Source organism: Dromaius novaehollandiae, chromosome 13 (assembly GCF_036370855.1).
Source record: "Dromaius novaehollandiae isolate bDroNov1 chromosome 13, bDroNov1.hap1, whole genome shotgun sequence".
Classification (NCBI taxonomy): domain Eukaryota; kingdom Metazoa; phylum Chordata; class Aves; order Casuariiformes; family Dromaiidae; genus Dromaius; species Dromaius novaehollandiae.
In genome coordinates, this window is record NC_088110.1 from 5,518,248 (window position 1) to 5,543,494 (window position 25,247).

The 25,247-nt window shown below is 43.6% G+C and overlaps 1 protein-coding gene and 1 long non-coding RNA gene across 2 annotated transcripts in view; one reads left to right on the forward strand and one right to left on the reverse strand.

Moving 5' to 3' along the window:
- LOC112984390 (uncharacterized) overlaps positions 1-25,247 on the forward strand; it is a 591,798-nt gene that overhangs the window by 41,653 nt on the left and 524,898 nt on the right. The gene's annotated exons all lie outside the window — the stretch shown is intronic.
- The window catches only part of MMP2 (matrix metallopeptidase 2), a 35,857-nt gene that overhangs the window by 8,002 nt on the left and 2,608 nt on the right, over positions 1-25,247 (reverse strand). The window contains exons 2-9 of the mRNA XM_026102067.2: positions 22,794-23,020; positions 20,501-20,649; positions 18,252-18,380; positions 16,466-16,639; positions 10,261-10,434; positions 8,377-8,550; positions 7,039-7,194; positions 5,118-5,271 (exon numbers count right to left, since the gene is read on the reverse strand). Of these exons, the coding sequence (XP_025957852.1) occupies positions 5,118-5,271; positions 7,039-7,194; positions 8,377-8,550; positions 10,261-10,434; positions 16,466-16,639; positions 18,252-18,380; positions 20,501-20,649; positions 22,794-23,020 (1,337 nt within the window). The remainder of the gene's footprint in view (positions 1-5,117; positions 5,272-7,038; positions 7,195-8,376; positions 8,551-10,260; positions 10,435-16,465; positions 16,640-18,251; positions 18,381-20,500; positions 20,650-22,793; positions 23,021-25,247) is intronic.

Sequence of the window (25,247 nt, forward strand, 5' to 3'; positions counted from 1 at the left end):
AATTCACCAGCACATCTGCTTCTCAGCCTTTCCGGCAAAGGCCACATGCACATGTACACACACATGCACGCACGCACTTATAAGTGTTTTCCCATGGTGACTGAATAGGCAAATCATTCACTTAGAAGCATGTTACTGAAACAGTTGCCCAGTGTGCTGCGTGCTGGACCACCGGTAAAATTGCTGATGCTGATTGCTTTAGAGCTTGTGCTGCTGCTTGCATCAGAGCGAAATGCATCCTGTGTTTCAATTATACAAATAAACCCATTTGCAAGGCATTTAAACTATTAGAGGTTTCCTGGCGTTGCCTTTGGAGCAGACGGATGGGTGTCTGACAAAAGCAGAGATTTGCATTCTGTGAATTGCTCTTGCAATTACCCTTGTAGCAACTAAAAGTTCAAATTTATTAACAGCATATCAAACAGCTTGGAAGTGAGCTTAGCTGTAAAAGGAACGGCTAGCACTAAAAATGTTCATTAGAGAAATGCAAAGGGTGATTTATTGGCTATTTTATGTATAAGCAGAATCATCATTTGATTTAAGCTTTTAAAGATGTAATTATCTTTAAATGGCAGAGCTTTGTGCTGAGGGCTTTTGGTATTAAAAATGGCACTGTTATTTCCTCCTGCCAAGACCAACGAACCTTTCTTCCCTGACAGAATAAAAGTTTTGCCAACTTCATAAAATGAAAAACCAACAAGGTGGTGGAATCTCTCTCTCACCAAGCTGTAGCTATTAAATAAGCCTCAGGTCAAACAGCTTTTACTAATATTATTCAGTCATTAAGTCCTGCATGTTGCCGCATCTGAAGATGCTACTAGCATCTCACTTTCTGAGAAGTATAAACAGTTGTTACCCATTGCTACCTAGACTCATCATTCCCTTGTGAAACCCAGGAGTCGAAAGTGGATTTGGGTTTTGCCTAAAACTTTGGAAGATCGATGCTAAATTAATTTAATAAATTGTTGTATGATCATCAACAGAAATTTAACTGTGAGCAAATAAAGTTAACTGGGACATATGAAACACTCTGAAATACATTTGCAAGTATAATTATTTGCAACATAATCAGTTATTATAGTCTGTAGTATTTGTTTGCCAGTGCAACTGGTGAAATGCATTATTTTTGTGTTTTTTAATTAAAAATGAATATTTATTTAACTTGACTTATGGTACTCATAGCTAAGCTAGTAATATATTAACTCATTCTCATTTTGCATACATGTATGTATTTTTAACATGTACAAAAATGTCTATGATCATATCTTATTAGTTTTCATATTAAAAGGAGGCAAAGAATAATGCATTTAGCTAATTACTCTTACTCATATCAGTGTTTAAATATATATAAAAAGGCTGTAAAAGGTAATGATAAAATGTATTTCATGCATGTCTTTTTAGACACAAAAATGGATCCAATATGGTATGAAATGGAATATTCCAATATGGTATGGAAATCCATATAACAAATGTCTCTAACACTACATTAATAAAAGTAGCTCTTGATCAAATTTGGATCTGACATATCGATGAATCAGCGCTGATCATTACTGTCTATTTGGACTCCAAATTCTCCAGAGCCGACAGAGAGTTGAAGCAGGTCTTGTATGAAAGCACACATTTCATGAGACTTACTGTGATAGTGAGGTCTTCTTTTGAAATGGGAAATTTTGTCAAAACTGAATTTTCTTTTGTTTCAGAATGGTGTAGGGGATATTTTGCTTTCTGCTCATTGTCTTGAGGAAATGCTGAATTTAGTTATTTTGGTTTTCTTTTTCACTTTGAAAATTTTAATGTTTTAAGTCAGGTTAAATTTTATATTACATGTCCAGACAGATTTCATTCTTCATTACAGTCAGGATTTCAGATTATGTCTTAATATAATGAAGATTTTCCAACACTGACAAATGCAGTTATTTAAAGGGACCAAATCAGTGTTGTTGGGTCTTTAATTTATTTTAATTTCCTGGGAAACTTCAGAAGTTTAGATTTGTATTCCCGTTAAGAACAAAATAAGCTTTTAGCCTTGACTGTTCTCTATGGCTCATAGCACCTACAGGATTTCCCTTTTTATTTCCTTGGTTCGGGGTGTGATTTGAGGGGGGAGAGGAGAATCCTTTTTGGAGGGAATTCCTCTGGTCTGACCTCGGTTTTGCTGCTTGTTCCTCACGCCGGTGTAATGTGACGTTTGGGTGCCGTGGTCGTTTTTGTTATTAAGGCAGATGAGCCACAGAAGTCACACAACACATGATAGACATTTTGGGTTTTTTAATATCAGTAGTGAGTCATAGCGTTGCTTCCCTGGTATTTGGAAAGTCGAGAGACTTGTAGGCAAATTAATTCCAAAGCAAAACAAATAACTGTTGTCCGCTTTTGCCGAACGTTAGCGTAAAGCATGAGTCAGTTGGAACAGATTGTTCTGGTGTTTACGTCGGTCCTTGACCAGCTGTGTCTGAGTGTGCAGTGCTTTGAGTTGGTCCTGACTGCAGAAGACGGTGAAGTGCTGTCCTGGGTTAGGAACAGCTGCAGCATCGTGCCTTGGTGCATCCGGCCCTACGGGACTGCCAGCCCGGGGAGGCAGAAGCCGGGTGGCCGTCTGGCAGACGAGCAAAGCCCGCAGCTGAGCAGCAGACAGGCAGGATGCTGCGAACACTGCGTGTGAAACCAGCACGGTGGTTTCACTGCTGTGAGACTATTTTGAGGCACGGAGCCAGAGCGAAGGCTTCGGCTCTCGGCGGCCCGGGGTGGCAGCAGTGCAGACCCTGCTTTGGCCACCTGCCCGGGCCGGTGCCTGGGGCCGGCTCTGGGCAGCTCCCTGGTGGCACGGTCCAGCGTCGGCTTTCTGTAATGCCGGGCTGCAGGTACAGTGGGGCCGTTTCTTGCCCAAAAAAGGGCTCTTTTTTGCCATTATGGATCACTGGATTATAGGGAGTCCTAGCCTGCTGCTGGGGCTGAGAGGGATAGCACAAGAGGTATCACAGGTGTCCCCACACAGACGTGTTTAATGCAGCCTTTTTGCCCTTAGCAGCCGTAATAGAAACGGGGAACATGATATTCTTATAACCAGGACGTTTTAATCACAGTTTTTTCCATTGCTAGAACACAATGTCTGCAATAAAGATTAAGTCAAATTGCAAACCCAAAGCACGTTGTCTGGGTGTCACATAGACAGGAACCAGAAGTAATTGTATCCAAGGAACTGCTGTATACCAGGGACTGTAAAGTTACCCATACCTGCCCCGGACTTTTCATTGTGAAAAGCCAGTGGGTGGAATTAAACAGTGCAGCATAGTAATAAATCCTTCACATCTTCCGGATGGAAATGTAAGATCTGGAGGAGATGGCTGGACATTACACCACCTGCAGATGCTAGTAACTGTTAAACTGCTGGTTTCAGAAAGGGCGTTTTGTGAGGGGGCCACGTTTGTCAGTTCCTGCTGGCTTTAAGTTTCAGCTCGGACACGTGGTGAGGAGCAGTGAACGGTGAGTTTTGGTACTTTCTCAGCCTCAGTTGCTTGTAAATGTTGCTACATGTTAGGACATAGCGTTTGATGTGGGCACACGCAGTTGTCCCAGATCTTCATCTCCATTGGGAATGTTCAGGGTAATGGAGGAAAAAGATATGAAGTTGGGCATTGATTTATGGCAAGGGGAGAAAAGAGCTGTAGTGTCTATGGTGCTACCAAGCGCATCAGGAGATGCTCTTCGTTACTGAGCAACTACTGGGTAATACAGGCCCTGGCAGCAGCAACAGGAGCCACAGCTGTGCAGCCTCCTCGTTTTGTCGGGGCAGTCTCCACCCTTGCACCAAAAACGCTGTTTGGGCTGGCTGCCTTGGAGCCCTTGCATGCATGGAGCCTGTCCTAACCACCTGTGTCCTTGAGGTGTCAGTGCAGCAGCCTTGCGTCACCTGATGCTATTATTGAATTATTTTAAACTCATGCCAGACTAAACCAGTTGGGGACAAGATGGTATTCAGAAATGTCCATAACTGTGTCCTTATGGACACGGAAAACAAACAGACCCTCTGCAGACCAGACAAGCCATCGTAATGCCTGCACTGCAGTTTTGCTCCATGGTGGAACAGATATTTGGGGTTATTACCACTAGCTTTGGATGTATTACTTTTGGGGGAGTCTTTTAGAAATTGCTATTAGAATTGGCTATTGGAATTTTTGTCCAATTTTCCTGCAGTTGGCTTTGAAGCTTGCACCAGCCTGTAGAATAAGTGCAGACTATAGAGAATGAAATCCGGAAGGGCAGTGCCTCCAGAACTCTACTCCGCTGCAAATGATGACATTTCCATTGCTGAATTACAGTCCTTGTGTGTATGCTGTAAAAGGCATCCGGAAGTATTTTATAGGGAATGAATCCTTCTTTGGCAGAGAATAGACTAACTAATGCATCTCTTCCATCACTAATTTTGTGATTAATGTTACAGATGGGTAAACCTCTAAAGATGCAGGGGTTAGATCTGTTTTGAGTAGACATTTAGAAGTTTGGACGCTTCTCCCATCTACTTGACCCTTTTGAGCTGGTTGCAGCTCTCGTGTGACTCCACAGAAGCCAGCACAGTGACATCAGGGGTAACTTTGGCTCTCTAGTCTGTAAAATTGGGCTGAAAATACCATGAAAGCAGGCGCTTTTTTGTGAGGTTTCTGGCATTTCCTTGTTCTGATTTTTGGCCAGAATCACCACCAGCCCAGTCGTTGTCATAGCATCTTGGCATGAGCAATCCCAGTGTAGGCCAGAAACCAGAAGTGAAAAACCAGCACAAAACTGCCTAAAACAATGAGTGAAGTTGAACGTTCCAAAATCTCAAAAAAGTTTTTGTGTGTAGCTGTAAGAAAAGGTGAATTTGGGCCATAATCATTGTTTATGTCAGCTAGCTCACCTCTCCCTAATTAAAGACAATCTTTTCCACCTTATTTAACCATAAACGCAGAATTTGTCATCTCCTTCCCATAGGCGTTGATTAGGACGCTTTGCTGTCTCTGAGCCCACAGAAGAAAGGGCAGAGGTTGCGCCTGATCATAACTTTCCAGGTTTTGACAAATAGGTCTAACAGAGTCCTCCACTCGAGACCGCGTCAGTAAGCTGATAGGTGTCTCACTTACCTGTCCTTGAAGAAAAAGATTTCTCCTCTAATCTGTGCGACTCCATCAAAAACAATGTCATGCTTGCAGAGCTCTGGAGTGACAGGTCCAAGGGTTGGACGAGGGCCTGGCCCCGGGCCTGGCCCTGGCCCTGGTTCAACGTCGGTCGACACTTCTGCAATGGTGAACAGAAATATTCTGTAAGTCTGAAATACAGTGCCGCCTTGGTAACACGAGCTATCAGAAGGTATAGAAGGGCAATGATTTGGAGACGACACTTGAAGGGAAAAAATTACAATATGATCTTTTCTGAAGCAGGGTGGCAGAGTATAGCTCAGACGGCCTTAGCTTCGAGTCCTGGCGCTACACGGCTGAGTGGCCTCATTCAAGACACTGCGTCTGCATGCCTCTGTTTTCCCTCCTATCTATGTTGAGCTGCCTGTTTAGCTTCAAAGACGTTCAGAAGCGGCTATATTTGGTTGAAGTGTTAACCTCGACGTTTTTTATTTTACTGACTTCTAGAAAGAGGAGAAATCCACTTTTTTCCACTCTGAATCTCTCTATTCAGAATTATCTGCACCTCAGCTGAGAGAGACATCAAAGCGGATTTCTCCTCTTTCTGGAAGTGCTAACAGTTTACAAGTTTTAAAGGTACGTTTTGAGGCAATTGTATGTTTTTTTCTGCCTTCATCAGTAATCAAACATGCATGCGCTTTGCCATCTGGTTTATTTTGGTTTATTATTTGGCTGCTCCTGTGTTGCCTTAATAAGGCATTTGGCTTTTTCTTAGATGTCAGGTTGATGTACCTAATTGAACAAAATGTGAGTGTATAGCTGGTATGAGATAATCTTGAATAGTGAAAGAAAACAAAGTTTTCTGAATGTTTGTTTCATATAGAGAGCTGTTTCTAAAGGGTTAAGTCAGTTATAAAACAGCAAGAAAGATAGTTTTGTCTCAGGTTTTGAACTGTGACTTGAGAGACCTGGGTTAAAGTCAGAGCTCTATCAGAGATGGGCTGTGCAAGCTTAGAAAATGCACTTAGCTTTGCCCACCTCTCAATTCCCAGCCTTATTTAAAGCACCCAAGAACAGAGAAAGGGAAAATTCAAATCAGATTTTTGATAATTTTTTTTATCTAGTAATTATTTTGACTTATTAATTCTAAGGTGTTGAGTACAGTAGAGCGTAGTCGCATACAATTAGGAAGATATCTCAATATAAAAGTGAAAAGCATAGAAACAGAAATGGTATAGATTTTCCTAAACTGCTCAGTAGACTAAAGTATACTTGTGCTCTACAAGGTGGGAAGTACGGAAATGGAATGGACTCCAGTTGCAGTAATTCCCACTCATTTCACTAAGAGCGTCTGTAGAGAAAACAATCAATTTTAAAGATGTACCGACATAAAACCCACTTCTTCCCCTGGAGCTTGCCAAGCACATTTATACACAAGTATCAGCTCCCACACGTTGTTTGCAAATGTAATTGTGACTGTACAGCTCGAGCTGCGGTGGGAAGGGAATGCAAAGGGTTTTCCAGCTGGAGCAGGAAACGAAGCCCTTCCCCTCTTACCCGGAGAGGCAAGCTGGGAAGCCCAGGGTGATGTAGAGCAAAACACCCACGCCAGGTATTTCAAGCTGGGGAAGAGCACAACATCTCATTGGCCCAGTAAAGGCACTATAAATTTTCTTCTATGGGTTTGGCATTTATCAAGGGAGTTTGTGAGCTTCTAGTAATTCGGTAGATTTAGTGACTCCTCATCCTTAAATTGTGTTATTAGTGAGAAATAGGAGCTTGGCTAATAACATGACGGAGGCAGGGAAGGGAACAGGGACTGTTTCTGTCATCTGAGATACTTCAATTACTGCAAGTCCTGAATCCCCAAATTCAGCCTTTGCTGCCTGTTTTTCTGATGAATTCAGCTGACGAAGGAAGACATTACCGTATAGCTCCTGGATCCCTTTAATGTCGTCCTGAGAAAGGCGGAAGTTTTTGGTGTAGGTGTAGATCGGGGCCATGAGAGCTCCTGGGTCCTCAGAGTGCTCCAACCCCATGGCATGGCCAAACTCGTGAGCGGCAACCAGGAAGAGGCTGTATCCTGAGCAACACAGGTTAAAAAGGTATTGCACCGGCTATTCGCTGTACGCTCGCTTCATTTTCCTTGCTACCCATCAAAAATCTCCCCATAATAAAGATCGTACTGAAATAAATCATAGTTAATAGTTACAGCCTCTAGTTTTGTATGTCATACATGTTGCCAGAAATGACATTTCATGAAATAGAGGTTTTCCAAACGCGCTTGCGTGGTCGCTGTGGGCTTGTTACGGTCTCCCATGAAAGTGACTTTGGCCATAGCCTAAATCCTTCGGGGAAAAAGGAAGTGTAACAAATCAAATCATAGATTTTTTTTTTCCTAGCACAGAAGATTTAAACTATAGTCTAGACCTCAAATCTTGTTTTGTGTCCTGAAATAGCATCCAAGTGTTAAACGGGTCAACGTGCATGTGTTCGCTCTGAGCAGTGCCTGAATCAATACTCTCATGCCAAGTGGTTAGGTTAAAAACAATCCACTTTATCATAAGACAGCGTTTTCTCAATTATCTCCAAAAAGGCAAGTCTCTGAAGTTTGGCAGTTATTTTCAATCCCAAAAGACAAAGAGAAATGCTCATATCCTGAAACCTGGTTTTAGCAGTTGTTTATAAATGTCTGAAAAAAGCCTTTTGCTTTATTTCATCTTAGCCACGTTACAAATAAGGGCAAAGATTAACGAAAAAATTTTAAATATTCATTTTCACCATGCAAATTTAACAGTTTCTCTTTTTTTACATTTTCTTTGTCTTTGGCATTATCGGTCACAAATGTTTCTTTGTGTGGTTGGTTTTTTTACATTGAGCACTTGTTCCTTGTTTGGCCGATATCACAGTCTCATTCTTAGGAACTATTGAAATACTGCAGTACATGTGGGTTTTAGCCTGGTAGGGGAAAAATTGGTGAGGAGAGAAACATTGGTCTTTGATTTTCTTTTTTTAAAGTTTCTTTATATTTTGGAAAGATACTTCTTATAAATTTGGAAAAATTAAATTATCAGGTAGAGGAGCTCTGGGATTGTCTGTTTAACTAATGCCTCTTTCATGTTTAAGTGCAGGGTGTTTGCTCAGATACTTGGGAGAGGGGAAAGTAATATCGCCAGCCAGGTTACATAAGTATGGCAGTAAAATCATGCTGAGCGTGGTGTCATCCATGTGGTCCATATACCGTCACCAGTGTGTTGCTGTTTACCTTGATCGGGACAGAAGCCCCACTTGCGGTCGTCATCATAGCTGCTGGTGCAAGCACACCACATCTTGCCGTCGTTGCGACCTGCGCTGGTGCAGGACTCGTATTTATTGCCGAGGAAAATGAAAGGGAATACGCAAGGTGCTCCCTCAGAGTTTCCACCAACTGTTGACATTGCTGTGGAAAACAAGAGGAAAATACAGTGAGAAGGGAATCCCCTTGATGCATCTTCTCCTAAACTATATATAAAGCAAGCAGAAAATCTGAAATCCTCTTAAGAACATGAAGAGTAAGAGTCAAAGTAATTGAAAAAAAATTGCCTGACACAGAAGAGTGGGATGATCTGGCTGGGGCCATTGAAATGAACTTCTTAGTTTGGTTGCATCTTATAAATTGAGGAGTTGCTTTATGTTGACAGCAGGATGCAGTTTAAAAGCATATGGTTTTAAACGTTCTTTAATGAAAGGGATATAAAATGTGGATGACGCTTTCTTTTAGAATACTTTTGCAAAACCCAGCAAGCTTTTCCCCTAAGTTCTTCCTCCTCTATTTAGTATATCAGAAATAACATTTGTCTGTGCATGTACAAGTATTTTGTAGAGGGAAGGACACGAAACTAAATGGAAAACTACACTCTAAAGTATGTATCACAAACAGAATATGGAAAGAATATAAAACTCATTTTAATTTGCATCTATTGCTACTAAATAATTACAATATTGAAATTATGTTGTAGCTTCTTGGAGGATGCAGGAGAGCGGCACAGAGACAAAGCTGGTTATCTCCCTCATGTATAATTATTTATTTCTCATTCATTATTATTAATAAGGCCGAAATTAAAGAACAGATGAACACAGCTACCTCAGGTGATAGCTGAAAACACTTCAGCTGAGTGTGTTTCTTGGCTCCAGTGATAGAGACTGTGTTATGTAGGAGTTTGGGAGCCTTGATATACTGATTTTCAATATAATGGCTCTTGGCTTGTCATTTAGATTTTTCCCTTTCTAACTCTGAGCTTGACCCTTTCTCTCTTTCTTGCTTTCTCTGTCTTTTTAATTATCTGTAAGGTAAAATTGAAGGGTTGCAGCTGAACAGCAGAGGTAACAGGAAGCCAAACAAAACTGCACCGAATCCCTCTTAGAGGTGGTTCGGGCGCTTTGGAAAGGCCCCGGGGGGGTGGGGGGGGCGCGGGGGTTTGCTCCCGGCCAGCCTTCGCGCCCGGGCCGGGCCGCTGGGCTGGTTAAAAGGCCGAGACTGTATAGGTGCGATAGCAATTTATGAAGTCGAAATGAATGATTGTGGCTCCAAGTCTGCATCTTAAAATGTGGCACCTGCCCAGTTATACACGGCTATAAATTAATTTTGTTCCTTTATGTATTAAAAATCAAGTTAAAAAGTATTGAAAATTGTGAAGAAAGCAGAAATCTTATTCTCCTGGAGGAACCATTTCACTTAGCTCTCCTGAACAGCTAGACAGATTTGATAACTCAGCCTTATCATACTGAACAGGATTTTTGTTCAAGTGTAAATGTTAAGTATTACTCATTGGCAGTTATGAGCTAAAATAGCCTTCACGCTTTCTTTCCTCGTGTGAGGCTTCTCTTCCAGGGCCATTAAAAATTGTAACTTATTATCCCGCAGGGCGGCAGACGCTTCGTCCTGTGGTTCAGTGCCATTTGTGCATCCCTGATCAATTTGGTACACTTTGGCACGCGACGTCCTTTACATGGGCCACTGTCGCTTTGGTTAGTTCCTCAGCCCCCTGTGCTGAAATTGTGCCTAATCCATCAGGTTTTGTGCGTTTTGGGGAAGGTGTGAGAAGGGAGGTCGGCGCTGGTCAGGGCATGGGCAAGGGAGACAGCGCTGCGAAAGCAGAACACCTCCTACCAGTCTCTGGGCAAAATCCGTATTTCTTATCTCGGTCGTAGTCTTCGGTAGTGCCGCACCACCGGTACCCGTCCGTCCGGCCTTCGGTCGTGCACTGCTCGTAGGACTTGCCTTGGAATTTGAAGGGGAATTTGCACGGCTGGCCGTCGCCGTTGCCGCCCATCGTGAAGAGGGCTGGAGGGGAGAGGAGAGAGAAAACTGTCAACACCGAGCGCCCCGTATCGATGAGCAGTCGTGATGTGCCGCCCGTGACGGCAAGGTCCTGGCAGAGACGTTAGATGTATTAGATATCCCTTGTGTGCTGTGATGTTCACACGTATTTCACAGCAAAAATGAAACGTTTTGGCAAGATAGACAAGGGATGTTCCAGTCTCACAAGCAGGGAAAGAAGTGTAGGAAGGAAGGACTGGTTCCTCTTTATGAGTGAGCTGGGAATGAAGGAAATACCCCCAGGCTGTGTGAACGTGGCCTGAAGTGTGCGGCTCCTGTATAGCCTGCCTCATAACATAACATTAACATCCCCTCTGGAGACAACGTCTAGAAGGAGGATGCTGAGGAAGCCACTCCCTTCCTTGGTGTTATGCTGATTAGTTTACCTTGCATCAAAAATATTATTAAACAGGATTATAAGCTTTTGTACAGAGCCAGGGAGAACCTAGATCAGTTTTCCTAAGAGCTGTCTTGCATAGATTTTTCTCTGTTTTGTTAAGATGCTGACGTACAATAACACTGAAGAAAGACAATACAACCTGTCGGCTTTTTCCGTAGGCTCTGCTTTGCATTTTTGCGAGCCCAGGCAGCTGGGCTTGGGCACTGGCTAGGCGGGCCCGGTGGCAGGAGCATCCCTCCTGCGGGAGAGCCTTGCTCAGGGAGCGAGCGTGCACGTCAAGCGCTCTTCTGGAGGCTGCCCGCCGTCCGCCCCCACGCGCGGGCGAGCCCCGGTGACTCATCCCCCAGCCACAAACATCTCGTGGAAGAAGGAGCATAGGATAAACAGAGTTGAGTTCTGCTCTCTACCTTAGGATTTCAGTGAACCTTCTGGAGTAAAATCAGTCAGGCCAATTTTTCCAAAAAATTGGTGTCCAAATTGAACTTCTGGAGAATACAGGTGGCTCAGAGCATCTCACAGTGCCTCCCGAATCTCCTGGCTGCTGCAGCTGCTGCTATCCGTGGTGGTGGGACTGCCCCGAGGGCCACGTACGGACGGGAGCAAACTGGGGCACCGCGGGGCGCCAGGCCGGGCGCTGAACCGCGACCCAGACCGTGCCACGCAGGCCGGGCGCTAGTTCCCCTGGGAACTGAGAACAGCACCTCGGCATGAGACGCATCTGCCTGATTGCCAGTGTAAAAAAAGCGTGATTTGGCCGTGTTTCCTTACATGCAAAGGGGGACACCACTCTTCCTTTCCTTCCCCAGTCTGAATCTAAAGCCAAGACGCACCTTGTTACGTGGACGGCTTGGCAGGTTGTTCAGAACTTCACTGTAGTCATCTGGATGCCTGAAAAGTCACGGGAGCCCCGGGGTCTGTGCAGGATTTCAGTGGAGGGGTTTTTTTGGTGTCCCCCCCACCCTTTGCTCAGTCTGCTGGGCTGCTGGGAGGGGGCACTGGTTGTGAGCCTGCTCCACTCTGTTAGAGTAGCGATGAATAGGGACCCGAGACCTTTTCTGGCTGAAGGGTGACAGAGAGGCTGCAATGATGGGCGTATTGTGACACGGATGACTCATTTTGCCTTTCTTTTCCACTTAAGTGAGTAATTGGCCATGGCCACAGCATTAAGGGCATGAACCTGAAGTTCCCCGAGCAAGCTGCCGTCGCCCTGAGGAGAGGGCTCGGCGCTCGCGGGCCTGGCTCGCGCGCGGTTCCCCTGAGCCCGGGCCTGGCCGAGCTCTCCCGGTGTCCCTGTGCGTCCCGGACGGGGAAGCAGCCACGCGCAGCGCCTACCGCCGGGCAAGGCTGCGCCCCGCGAGGTGACGGGAGCACGCCGGCAGTGCCTTGCTGTGCCTCCCCAAAGGGGCAAGGCACCAGCTTCGTGCTCACACGCCAGGTCCCGCACTGGGTTAGGAAACCCGCGTTAGCTGGGGCTGTGTCTGTACAGATCGAGGAAAGACTTTTTTTTTTTTTTAACGATAGAATTGGAAAGCAAAATTAAGCTGAGTTGTTTAGATGACTCACTTGCCGCATGAGCTGCTTCCAGCTCTAGATCTGGCAAACTCTGTATTTTAATAGCCTTTTTTTATTGCTTTAAACATGGCTAAGTTGCAGAAACCCATATGGAAAGTCCGTCTCTTACTGCTCTGCGCGGAATCCTTCTGAGTCACGGTCAAAGCGCAGTTTGTCTTTCTGCCTGCGATAACATCATGTGATGCTCACAATCCCGTGTTTCAGCACTGGTCCTCAAAGCTTTCGGAGTCCCCCCCGCCCCGGTTAACTGGAAAACTCTTTGCCTTATTGCAAATTAAAATTAAAGATACTGCATCAGTTTCTCCTGAAGCTAAACAGAAGTGTCAGGGGCTTGTGCGGAAGTGGTACAGGGGGTGACTGCTGTCCTGCGCCCGGGCGAGCGGGACATCTTGAAAGTTAGGGAAGCGACATGCGAGAGCAGATTCAGGTTGGACGTTGCGGTGCCGTAAGCTGCGTGACAGCGTTAGCGCTCCCGGAAACATCAGCCCGTCGTGGTGTGGGGAAACCTCGGGGCTGGAAGGCGGCTAGAGCCGCTGCGGGGCAGGTCCCAGGCGGAGGTGGCTGCATCGCAGGAGGCCTCTGCCTGCGAGAGCCGGGGGAGCAGCCGGGGGAGCAGCCGCAGCAGCTTGCGAGAGCTGCGACCGCTGCCAGGGAGGGATTCGGGCTGCGCGACTTGCGGAGGAAACCTCTCGGTCTTTTCTGCTCCTATTCGGGCTGCTCCCTGGGTTTCTGAGCTGGTCCCACACAGCCTGCTGACTTGAATCAAGGTGTTTAAGGTGACCTAACGGGGAAAGCCAGCCTGGGTTCACCCCCCAGCACCACTCAGCAGCGCTGCGTGCCTGGCCGGCGAGCGTGGGGCCTGTCCCTGGCAGGGGAGGCTGTGGGAGCACGGCAGAGTACCGGTGTCGGTAACGGGAGATAGCAGAGGGCCGAGGTTAGGAGCCCTGTGCTGTCAGCAGAGCTCGGCAAAGAGAGCGACTTGGCTTCCCTGGCTGCCAGATGGCGAAGGAGAGGCCCAGCACACCTCCAGACGCTTCCTGCAGCAGGTAGAGAACTTTCTGCTTTCCCTCCTTCTGCTTTGCCCAGTGGTAGTTGAGTCAGTCTACAAAACTGGGGTACAGATCTGCGATCCGTTTTGGAAAACCCTAGTGCAGCACTGTACCTTTAAAAATACTGCCAGATATGCAGTGTGGCTGGGTAACAAGAGAAGAGAGGAAACTAACTTAAGTGACTTAAAGGGGAGAGAAAAAAACACTGGCAATTAGGAATCGTGCTCCCACCACGCAGCCTATAGGATGTGCCTGCTGCCCTGTCTGTATTTAAGAGCAGGATTTAGCCCTTGGCGTCTGGGAACAATGAGTGAACAATACCCCTCCGGATTTAATCAGAAACAGCTGTGCATAACTGCTCCAGGATCTTGCAAAACAATTATGTCACAAGCAAAAGGCCGAAACCCATCTGCTGGGTTTCAGAAACCTTGACACAAGCGTTTCCGAGATTCATAACTCTCTCTGACAAAGGAGACTGCTTCACCGCTTACGTTTTCTGTCTTCTGTGATCTTGGGGTTTTAGCATGGCATTAACCAGGGTACACAGATGTCTGTTTGTCCAGCTACCTATAATCTGTGGTTCATTCCTACAATATCTGAGCATTTGAGGTATTTTAAAGAAAGAAGCCTACTTGTTCTCTTTTCCAGCTGGAAGGTTATCCTATAGGAGAGGAGATCTGGGGAAAGCAGGGAGTGAAAGAGATGACCAAGGGTGTGTGTGCACGTGCGCACGTGTGCATGTAATTCACGGAAGTAGATGTTGGGCTAAAGGAGCTAGCTTTTGGTGAATTCAAGTCTGTTAAAAGTTCATACTCCTACTTGTGCAACCCCCAATGAACATTTTAGAAATTAAAGACCATTTTTGTCATGTTAGGACTAAAAGACTGATATGTTCTACAACAGATTTTCTTTGAGAGCCAGTAGCATCCTGGTATAGAGAAACTGAAATCCCTTATTGGAAATCATATGGTTTTGCAAATGAACTTCAGAAATCGCCCAAAGTTGTCAGGCAGGAAGCTGTGTCTTGTTTGGCTGCAGCAGGCTAGCAGGGGAGGTTCGAAGACAGGGTAGTTGAACTCTTTCTGCACACACGCCTGCGATATTTCAAAAACTTGCGGGTGTTTAATCGATATGTACATATTAACACACATACATGTGTGTTTTTTGCAGTACATGCTGGGGCTTGCCTGGGACATGTTGGGCCGTACTTATGCATTCTTGGTCTGGCAAAACCCTAAGCCTGTCTTGTTTTGTTAGCTTTGCATTCGAAGCATCACAGATTTGCTTTCAGCAGTCTGCATTCCCTTCCCTTATGCAGACTGCATGTAGCCATAATATTATAAACAAGTTCAGTGCTATTGTTCCAGGCAGAGTTAGCATGATTAGATTAGATTTCAACAAAAGCTCCGTTGTTTGCTGTTTCATTCTCTTTCATAACTCTATTATTATTCATTAGGACATAGCAGTAGCATGTAGCAGTTCCAAATGACACCGCGGGCCCATTGCTCAGGACGTTGGGTAACGTGTGATGAAACAGCCCCTGCTGCCAAGAGCTTAAAGCAATTAGTTATGTTCAGTGGAAAAAAATGGATGGGGGAAACTGCAGTACTGGGAATGTATGTGAATAGAGATGCCAGCACTGGAGTTGGCAAACACGAGATGGAATAAGTGGCTGAAAGCCCCTCACCTTCTCTTCTCATCTTCCATCTGCTAAATTAGCCCTGTAGGCTACTGCCTATTGTACTCACTTGTCTCTCTAAAGGTTTCTTGCTGTGTGATACATAGGAGATCAAATTAACACTCATATAGCAACTAATTGTCTGAAATTTTGTATCCAGTACACTTATCATCAAGATTTTCAAGCACATATTTATATGTTTCCAGTGTTTAAAGGGAAACGCATTGCCCTATCATTTCACTGTAGAGATAATGACATTATGTATATTTTTTAAAAAATTATGGCTGCATGAAAGCATTATACAAATTGTCTCATCTGTAAATGAGTGCTTCCGAAGTCAGTCCAAATATGAAATAAATTGCTTATGAAACCTAGAATTCTGTTTGGATGTCGAAAAACTGGAGATTAATTATGATCTCGGCTTTCTAAACCCTCTAACACTTTTTCACTGATACAGAGCTGTGACTTCTGAAACGCACCGTGTCATTCCTGTATCTAAAGTGAGCAATCGGAACTGTTTCACGAGGAAAAGAATCCTAAGGCATGTGTTAAAAATAAAAACCTAGACTCTAAAAACGTGAATGCTTTCCTAGCTAGCAATTTGCAATGTACCAATATATAAATAACTTTGTACCAAGATTGATTTTTCAGTTGAAATCCAATCAGTTTTATTCTGAAAAGCAGTAAGAGGACATTTCAAGAGTGGTGTGTGACAATAATAGTGTCACCTTGCAATAAAAGGGCTCCTGGGCTCAAACAGAGGACCTAGGCCACCAGTTAGTAAAATCTGATGTGCTCGTATATAGTACGTGAAGTTTCAGAGATTTTGGCTTACTGGGTTTCTTCCTTAACTACTAGTTTTTTCATTTGCTGCTCTTGACGGAGATGCAATTGGTAGTGGAATGGCTGCAATACTGGGATAGATTTCCACACCTTAGTGTGCTCCACCTCCGTGTTCGGCCCTATTCCTACTCTAAAAGGTGGCTGTAGTTCCTAGATCATGAAACTGAACCTATAGTGTCTTAGATGTCTATATGAGGCCTGCCTCAGACATATCTTCAACATGTCTTGGATTTTAGAGAAGGGAGTTGGCACAGGTCATCATCAGTTACAAACCTTTCTATATGAAGGGGGTCTTTAGAGAGTTAAGTCTCTTCAGATACTGAGGAGATATTGAAGACAGGTAAATCTGAATGTGCCAACAAGGAGGTGAAAAAGTACAAGGAGAAGTGGATAGGCAAAAATAAGTAGGGAACAGTCTCCTAGAAAAAACATTAGAAACAGTATTGCACTTACACTCGTGGGGACAAAAGCCGTATTTGCCATCTGTGTCGAAGTCTTTGGTTGTTGAACACCAGAGGAACCCGTCGCTGCGGCCTGCGTCTGTGCAGCTGTTGTATTCCTTACCATTGAACCAGAAGGGGAATTTGCAGTATTCGCCATCCGCATTTCCATACTTCACCCTAACCACTGTGAAGAGAACAGATACCGTGGTGAGACTAGTCACCCACTAGTCACCACCTCCCATTCCTGGAGGATACTGGTACAGAAATGTCGTCTGGGTTTCCACTTTGAAATTCTATACTCTGCTGGTCTCTCTATTGGCAAGGTGGTCATAGCTGAAATAATAACTGGTAATTTTGAAAGAATTACATGGATATTACTCATTGTGAACTGTTAGAATGAGCAGTCCTTAAAATCAGCCCAGAAAAATATGTATGTATTCGTTACTATGGCAATGCAAACTTGCAAACATGCTGTTAATATATTTAGTAGTTTAGCTTCTTGGTTAATATGGTTTGAGATGTTCAGTACAGTTTAAAAGGTTCCAGGCAGTACTTGAGCGTGAGCTGAATGTGCCTAGTGCCTCCTAAACCACTTTGCTATTTCCAATTTGACTTAAATGAGATCTGCTGCTGCACTGGGGGATATGGTGGTAACGCAGACACACCCGGACCCTGGGATTTAGTTCAGTTTGTCACATATAAACACTTTTTTTTAAGCCTGCAGTACTGGTGCTGTAACATATGTTAGTGTGCAGACAGGCTCCTTATCCGTAGCATTTTTTTATTGGCAGTAACTATTTGGACATTTGTGCAATACATCCACTAATACAAAGAAGAGTTTCCCCCCAGGCTCGTTGTGATTCAGCCCAATTACTACAGCCACCAGTCAGTGCTTCTGCTAAAGTTAAAAGAAAGCCAGAGACAGAATATGACTATTTTGGTGTTAAAGTTCAATTATTTTTTGAGTTTGGAGGAGAGCTGAGAAAATGGCATTTCACGTGAAAGACAAGCACAAGTTTGCATTCTTATTCTAAGTTTTGCAAATTATTTTACAGTACAAAGAGTTATAATTAGTGAGAAATGATTGTGGTGAAGCTTAAGCAGAAAAAACAGGTGCCAAACAGCTAATACTTGGTATGGTTTGTCTAATTTAGGTGATATGCTCTGGACTTCAGTTGTTTCCTTAAAAAGGGTATGGCAAGCTGCCTGCTAAAGATTCTTGGGAGAAGTCCTTAGTCCAGCATTTGATACAGACTTTGTTTCAATCATCAGCATGACGAATTTGTAATTCAATATTTTTTGACGGATACCATGAGTGTATAAATCCTTATTCAGGTGGCTGGTTCTATTTTTAAAAATTGGAGTCACAGCTTAAGTCGTTTTAAAAGGGTACATCTGCAGAAAAGCACGGGACAGTCTGCCTTTTACAGATGAATTTAAAGATGATGTAGCTTGGGTACCCCAAAACTGAGGCACTCAGCGTTGTAGTCATGGCTTTGTACTTCTCTCATGCTTTGTTAAGGTTGTGCAGCGTCAGGCCTATTATTAATTCTGTTTTTCAAGGGGTAACAGGAGCAGAAAGGGGAATCCTATGAAACACTTATTTAAAATTATATAAACATTTTATAGAGAACAATTTAAATTGCAAGAATTAATTTTCATCTGTAATAATATTTTCCATAACATTTACTGATGACTTAAACCATGTCAATGAAAACATTTAGTGCAGTGCTTGAAATGGCATTAAAGCACAGCAGTTAGCAGGCCATATGCTCTGAAACACTGAAGTTTTGTACCTTGCCCCTCTCCAAGAGTCCACAGTTCATCATCATCAAAATGGGAGTCTCCTCCAATTCCTGGCCCCGGCGCAAAAGCGTGAGCCAGGAGACCATCTTTGCCATCGAATGGATAGCCATCACCATGTTCTGCAGGAGAAAGCATACAAAAAAAGAGCAATTTCTAATGACTTCAGCTCTGTCAGCATGTAATTGCAAATGATGATCATCATGTGCACCCGTGTTCCCATCCAAGAGAGCAGCAGCATGTTCTGGTGAGGGAGTTTATTGGTATGGGCTGGGCTGGCAAGCCTCAGCCCGAGGAGAAGCAGCCAATTCATACAGAGGAAGAACATAAAGTGACTGTGCTGCAGTTGTCGCAGCATGTTACTTTATATATCCGAAGTATTGTGGGAGCGACTCAAAGGCAGCCCGGACCAGTGAAGTATTGTAGGCCGGCTGTCCGAACGCCTACACAATGCAAAACATTGTAGATGAGTGCTGTTTGCAGAGAGCTCATGCCAGCTTACAACACCGAGAAGGGAAAGCAAGGACAGGTTTCTTTTTGCAGCTTCTCTTCCGATACACCTCAGCCTGCTGCGCTTTCCTTTGCGCAGGGCACCGACTTCTCTAAGCAGGAAAGCAAATCGGCTGAGCGTTTCTCACTCCGGTGAGAAACCTGTGGAAAGCTGACTCTTACTCAGTGCCCCGAATCCCGTGCAGGGGCCTGTCCCTCCTCCCCGCTGACCACTCCGAGGCTCAGCCTGCCTGCAGGGCAACAGCATTTTAAGTAGCTCTCCTGTTATTACACTGTAGGCTTTTCTTGGAAGTACACCGCATGCGGCCAGAGCAGGCTGGCAAGGGCATAGCCCTGGTATTCATAGCTTTCCCACCACACTGACCTGTGCATCAAAGCTGGCTGCCAGCATCTCCCGTTGCATCATTTCAAGCCTTTTAGTCTGATGTCTTGCCATTTGACAGAAGCCCTAAATACACAGGCCTGATTCTGTACTCTGCTACACGCATTTCATGCTGGGGTTGGTCTCTTGATATTAGTTCAGTTTATTCATTTCACTAGAGTAATGTCAGTTGTCAAGGGCCAGTTTTTAACATATATTTAGGTGCTTAATTCTCATTTATTTCAAAGCAGTTTCTTTGCTTAAAAGAAAGCTTAGCTATGAATAAGCTTGAGGAAGTCTCAACTCCTGTGAATCTGACATGCAGTAAAGTGATAAGAATGAATGTGGAAGAAGCTTTTCCCCCAACTGTTTCAGAGCAAATACTAAAACCAGCAGGAACACTTCTGCTTTTGTAAGAGTTCACTTTTGAGACCCAAGCCAGTCTGGGTGAGGATCTGAAGTTTTGGGTACTGTACAGAATCTCTGAAGCTTTTGAGGTCAGCTCATCAGTAGCTAAAGCAAAGAAAACTAGCTTGAAAGGGAGACTTCTACACAGAGCTCAGTTATTCTTCAAGCCTTTCACTTCAGTTCCAAGCTCTACCTCCCAAGTGACTGGCTGCACGAGTGTCTTCATTGGTATTAAAAATCTTATGGCTATCCGCAATAAGTTAAAATGCTGCAGGTATACACTGAAAAGCTATATATATTCTTTCAGGAGAAACCAAAATTAATTCGGAAGACATGTAGAACTAACATGAACCATGTCACCTATCATGAGCTGGACCCAAACCAGAAATCAGTTTGAGGTCTGTACTTTGAAATTCCTCAAGACTAAAGAGTACGTTGCAAGCCTTCGTTCTGCTATGCTAAAGGGCAGAGATGAGCTATGGAGTTAAAGCTGGAAGTCACAAATTCATTTTTAAGGTCCAGCATGTTAGAATCTCTTCCACTAACTCTGGAAGACTGAGCAGGGTGTTATAGATGAAGAGCTTGATGGCATTCCTCTCTCTTCCATGGAGGGAAGCCAATTCACATCATCTGAAGATCTGTACCAATATTTCCCGGTTTTAGTTCTGATTGGTACATTTAAAAATAAAATGTTGCCCCTGGCAATTCTCTTTTGGAAAGATAAATATAGCATAAGGATATTGTATAAATATTTCTCTCTCTCTGTCTCTCTCTCTCAATTATAAGAAAGAAAAAAAAAATCTCAGTGAAATTAGATCTCAGCCTGTATAAGCCAAGTGCAAACAAGGACAAGGTTTGCCAGAAAGGCTCACGGGTAGTGCTTATTGTGGGTAGATCATTCCAATACTGAGAATTAATGAAAGGAACAAAACCAAAAACACATGTAAAAATAGAAAAATATACCCCATCTGCCAAAATTAATCATAATGTCTGCTTCTCCATCATTTATTCGGTTAAATCTCAGCGGCGTGACATCACTCCAGACTTGAAAGGCTCGGGCAAAGGCATCATCTACTGTCTCAGGATCCAAATCCGGTGTATAACCTATAATCCTGAGAGGTAAAAGGGAGAGTTAAACAACGCATAAACCCCCTCCCCGTATTTCTGGCTTACTGACCAAAATGCAGAGTGCACCGTGAAACACACTGAGAGGTGAAACCACTGCGTGTAAGAGCTAGATTTCCCCTGGTCCAGAAGGGTGTTTAGATGTGGCACTTGATGTTTGTTTTCCTTCAAAATTATTGCAGCGGCATGAAGCAAAATGATCACCTAGCCAGAGGCTGCGAAACTTGCATGCCCGTGGGCCATGTACAAAATATTCGGGGTTTTAGCTTAGTGCTGAGGTGCTGGAAAGACGGTGCCTGATGGTCTCTTGCTCCACTGAGGTTTACGCTTTTGTAAACTTTTTAAAGACTTTCAAGTCACGGTCACATTTTAGCCTTGAACATACAAGCACATCGCTGATTTGTCAGAGCACCTGAGCCTCCTATTTGCCAGAAAAGCGCTCAATATAGTTCTGAAGGTTTCTGGAGTGGACCGTTTTGCGCTTTAATTAGACAACAGCCCTTCTCCCTTGCCGCTTTGCTGGCTATATATTGTTTCATGGCAACTGAATGTTAATCCTTCACCAGTGTGCCAGTTACGTTGCCAGTAGAAGATACAGGGAAGTAGCAAAAGAAGGCAAAAGCATGTAAGAGAAAGTCGTGGACTTGACATAAAAGAGGGGCGAGCTCTTAAGTGCATTGCTTGCTGCTTCTTGATATATTCTAATTGGATTTAGTAGTGCCTTGTGTTGCAGCCAGCTAACCTCCGTCTAAGGAGAAGCTTCCAACTCTTTGCTGCTGCTGCGCATAGTGAATGAAGCTACTTTGTGTCCAAGGAAATTGTTATCGGAGGAGGCCCATCAGCGTGAGGAGGCTGACAGCCACCGCAGTCTTAGAGCCAGAGTCTGTTAGACAAGTCGCAGAGCGGAGGATGCTTTGAGTCATCGCTAGCAAGGCAGCAGCAGACCAAGCAACGCAGCTGAGACAAACCTGCTCTTGCTCTCGCTGATGCTAAAGGTTTGTTCCTGGGTGCCTAAGCCAACGGGATTTTTTCTTCTGACTTCAATAAGAGCGACATTCGTCCCTAATTCTTTAGGGTGATAGTAAGAAATGAAAATATGCCAAACCTATTGCAGTAGGTTTGCTTTTAGGCCTGTCGCTTGACCCGTAGCTAGTGGTCACACGTATGTGCTCAGTTTGTGACAAATGTGAGGCGATGTGGGGCCGTTTCGAGCCCTGAACGATGGTGTGCTAGTCCAGCCTTATTTCATGGGGGGGCTGAGATGCTTTGCATTTGCCACAGTCAGGAGTATGGAAACAGAAGATTAAGTAAGTACAGTTGCTCACTGGACCGGGGTAATGTGACTACCTCTTAGCCATTAGAAAATCCTGTGGGCATAGATGCGACTTCTTAAACTATTAGGAATTATGTGCATAATGGATTTACCTTTTTTTTTTAAACTACTTTTTAAATTTTCAAGTTCTTCACGTAGTTAGACTTAGATCTTTAGATTAGATTAGATGTTAGATTCTAACATGAAAAATATCCATCCTGCAGTTTATTTTAGCAGTGTTTACTCCCAGTGTTGCTGACTGATCATTTCTCATTTATGGCCAGCTACTTAAGTAGAATTTTATTTCATCTGATTCCTGACTGTTGAAGAGCCTAACATGAGAGACCAATCAACAGCGACTGGTAAATGAGCAACAATGTCATTTGTTTTATTTTAAAAAGTGTTTGATGACGTCCGTTTTCATGCCTGCTGAATACGGAGGAGTTTGTCCTCCTACACAAGCTCTGCAGTGGCAAAGTACTCTTGTGCCTGTTGAGCGGACGGGCAGGTGAGCTGCTCCTGCTCCAGATCCCACAGCATGCTTGCAGCAGAGCACAGAACAAAACCAACATCTCGTTTGTCTCAACCAGAACCATGAAGTTGAGCTTTACTTGATTATTCCTCAGATTTTATAATTTGAAATTTCAGAGGTGTTCGCTTGAGCAGCCAGTAGTTCTCCAAACACAAAGAGGTAATAACTCAAGAAGTTCTACCTAGCCCACCAAGCACTACCCTGCATCTGTCTGCCTCATTTAATTGGTTCTTAAAAGCAGTATATGTTTGTACATATGAGTGAAAAACAACATTGCGAGCCAGTACCTGTATGTTATATGATTTTTTTCCCATTTTGGCTTTCTTGGAAAGAAGTTGTAATTGGCCACATCTGGATTACCACAGCGCGGTTTCTTCATTGTCTCAATAGTATTTTGATCCAAATCTCCTGTTTCAGGCAGCCCAAAAAATTTCTGCATTTTCTTCAAAGTATCTTTCAGTACAAATAAATTGCAATTGTCTTTTGGGCACCCATAGTATTTGTTCAGGTATTGCTTGAAAAAAAAAAGGCACAGAACAAAGACTTTAAAATTCATGAAGGAGAGACTTAATCACTACAAATAAATGCTGCAATTCCATGTTAACTTCCACATCTGTAATTTGCAAGTTTTCTTTTCAAAATTACTATTATTAGTAACTGAGTAAGCAGCAGAATCGCCTTAATTGACATAAACCATCCTTGATCACACAACATTGCTAATTAAGCAATCATTCCCTCTATTAGCTATCACCTTTACTTAATGAATTGCTTTATTAATAAGTAGAGCATGGAGCTTTAATGTAGAACTACAAAGTAAAAATTAGTTTATCTTTTTTGGTTTCTTTATGATGTATAAATCTGCTTACAGTTTTAGATTTTGTATGTTTTTTTCCTGGAAGACTCTGTGGATTATTGAGGAACCTGTCAAGTTAAGGTATCAAAGCAACTTCACAAATGAGACTATGTTAATTGAGAAGAAAAAAGCATTGTTTATTCAAACTGCATAGAGCTATTTGAATGTTGTGTGTGTTTGCTTTTGAGTCAACCATTGCAAAGACCTGAGGAAGAAAGCCTTTGATAGCATTTCAGTTGCCTGGACACCTTATCCCATCAATACCTGCTTCCCATCAATATCTGCTTAATGTCTTCATTGGGTCCTCCAGCAGATTATGGCTAGACAACTCTTTCTGATGCATCTAAGGTGACAGACCACAAAATTCTCTCTTCTTAGAAAACAGTAGCCATAAAGGATCAAAAAGCAGCACAAATCCGTTATTTTCCAGTCTTTTCTAAAATAATATTAAAAACTGTACTGCACATTCCATTTCATTCAGGATGACCTAATCAGCAGGTGCAGTTCAATTTAAAAAAAAAAAGCCAAAAAGCGTGTGAGGCATCAGTTCTTCCCTTCTAACCACTGGAGGTGATTTACGGACACCACCAGGTTTGCCGTTTAAGCGTAGTAAGTCTGCCTCCGACTGCGGAGGAGCACTGGGTTAGTCTGTTCCCTGGCAATCGCTCCAGTTCAGCAGTCGCGTCTTTCAGATGCGTATTGCTCTGTTGCATCTTTCTGTTAAACTAAAGGTACACAGCTGTGGTCTCAAATATCCGTGCATGGTCCCCACCTTCTGTGCAGTCCACAAGTGACCTCACACAAACAATTTAGTATTTTTTCCCCATAGCATCAAATGTTGACAGACCGACTGTGAGCTTCTTGGGAAGGCACCAGCCCTGAGAGCCTGTCTGGCAGTCTCCGGCACGTGGTGACAGCTGCCATAGAAACACTCATTCAAATTAAAAAAGAATGACGGCTAACAAAAAGCAACTAAGAAGACTTCCAGGTGTATCTTTACACCCTGAGGGATAAATCCTTTATCAACTCTGTTCTTAACAGGGGAATACCAAAATGTGGCTACGCAGTAGGCTGCTTGCTCGATAAAGGTCTTGGATTCAACATTTGGATCCAGACTGAATTTGGGAAAAATTGTAGTTCAAGCTGTTGCCTTCGCTTGGACCTTTACACAGATAGAAAATCACACTGTTTAGATTAAATATAGGTTTCGACTGTTGAATTTGCATCCTTATTGAAGAGTAGATAAATGGACTAGGATGAAGACATTAGTTTGGGCACATCCTGAATGATAATAACCAATAACTAAATCATTGTCATTCACAAATTCCAAACAGCTTGACCAACTATCTGGAGACACAGGCTTTATCCAGTAGAGTGAACCTTATGATTCCCTTATACTTGCACAGAGATTTCCGAAGGTTTGGGTTTACAATATTCTGTACCTCACTCTAAAAGAAAAACCAAAGCTGCGTAAAAGAGCAGGTGTTCCCAAACTACTATTTAGGCCCCCCAAACTGGTATGTAGCATGGAACAGAGCAGAGAAGTGCTGTTGCCAACGATGCTGCTAGACAGGAGAGGTTGTGAGCTGCTCATCTTTTAGGTACAGTTGTCTGCAGAATAGGAAAAATCACCCGTCAAGTATTGTATCCAAAATACTAGCCAGAAACTCCAAGGTAGGAAAAAAATGTAAACAAGCTAAAGGTATATTTCCCCCAGATGTGTCAGAAATGTCAGAGGTAATTATTTTTAACCAAGGATTCCAAGAAACTTGACAGACCAACTGCACACTCAGGTCCCTGAGCCACATGCTGTTCCTGAGGGTACCTTTGTTTTACGTATCTAATTAATTGACTGAAATTCACCCAGGAGACCAGGGATAAGATCTCT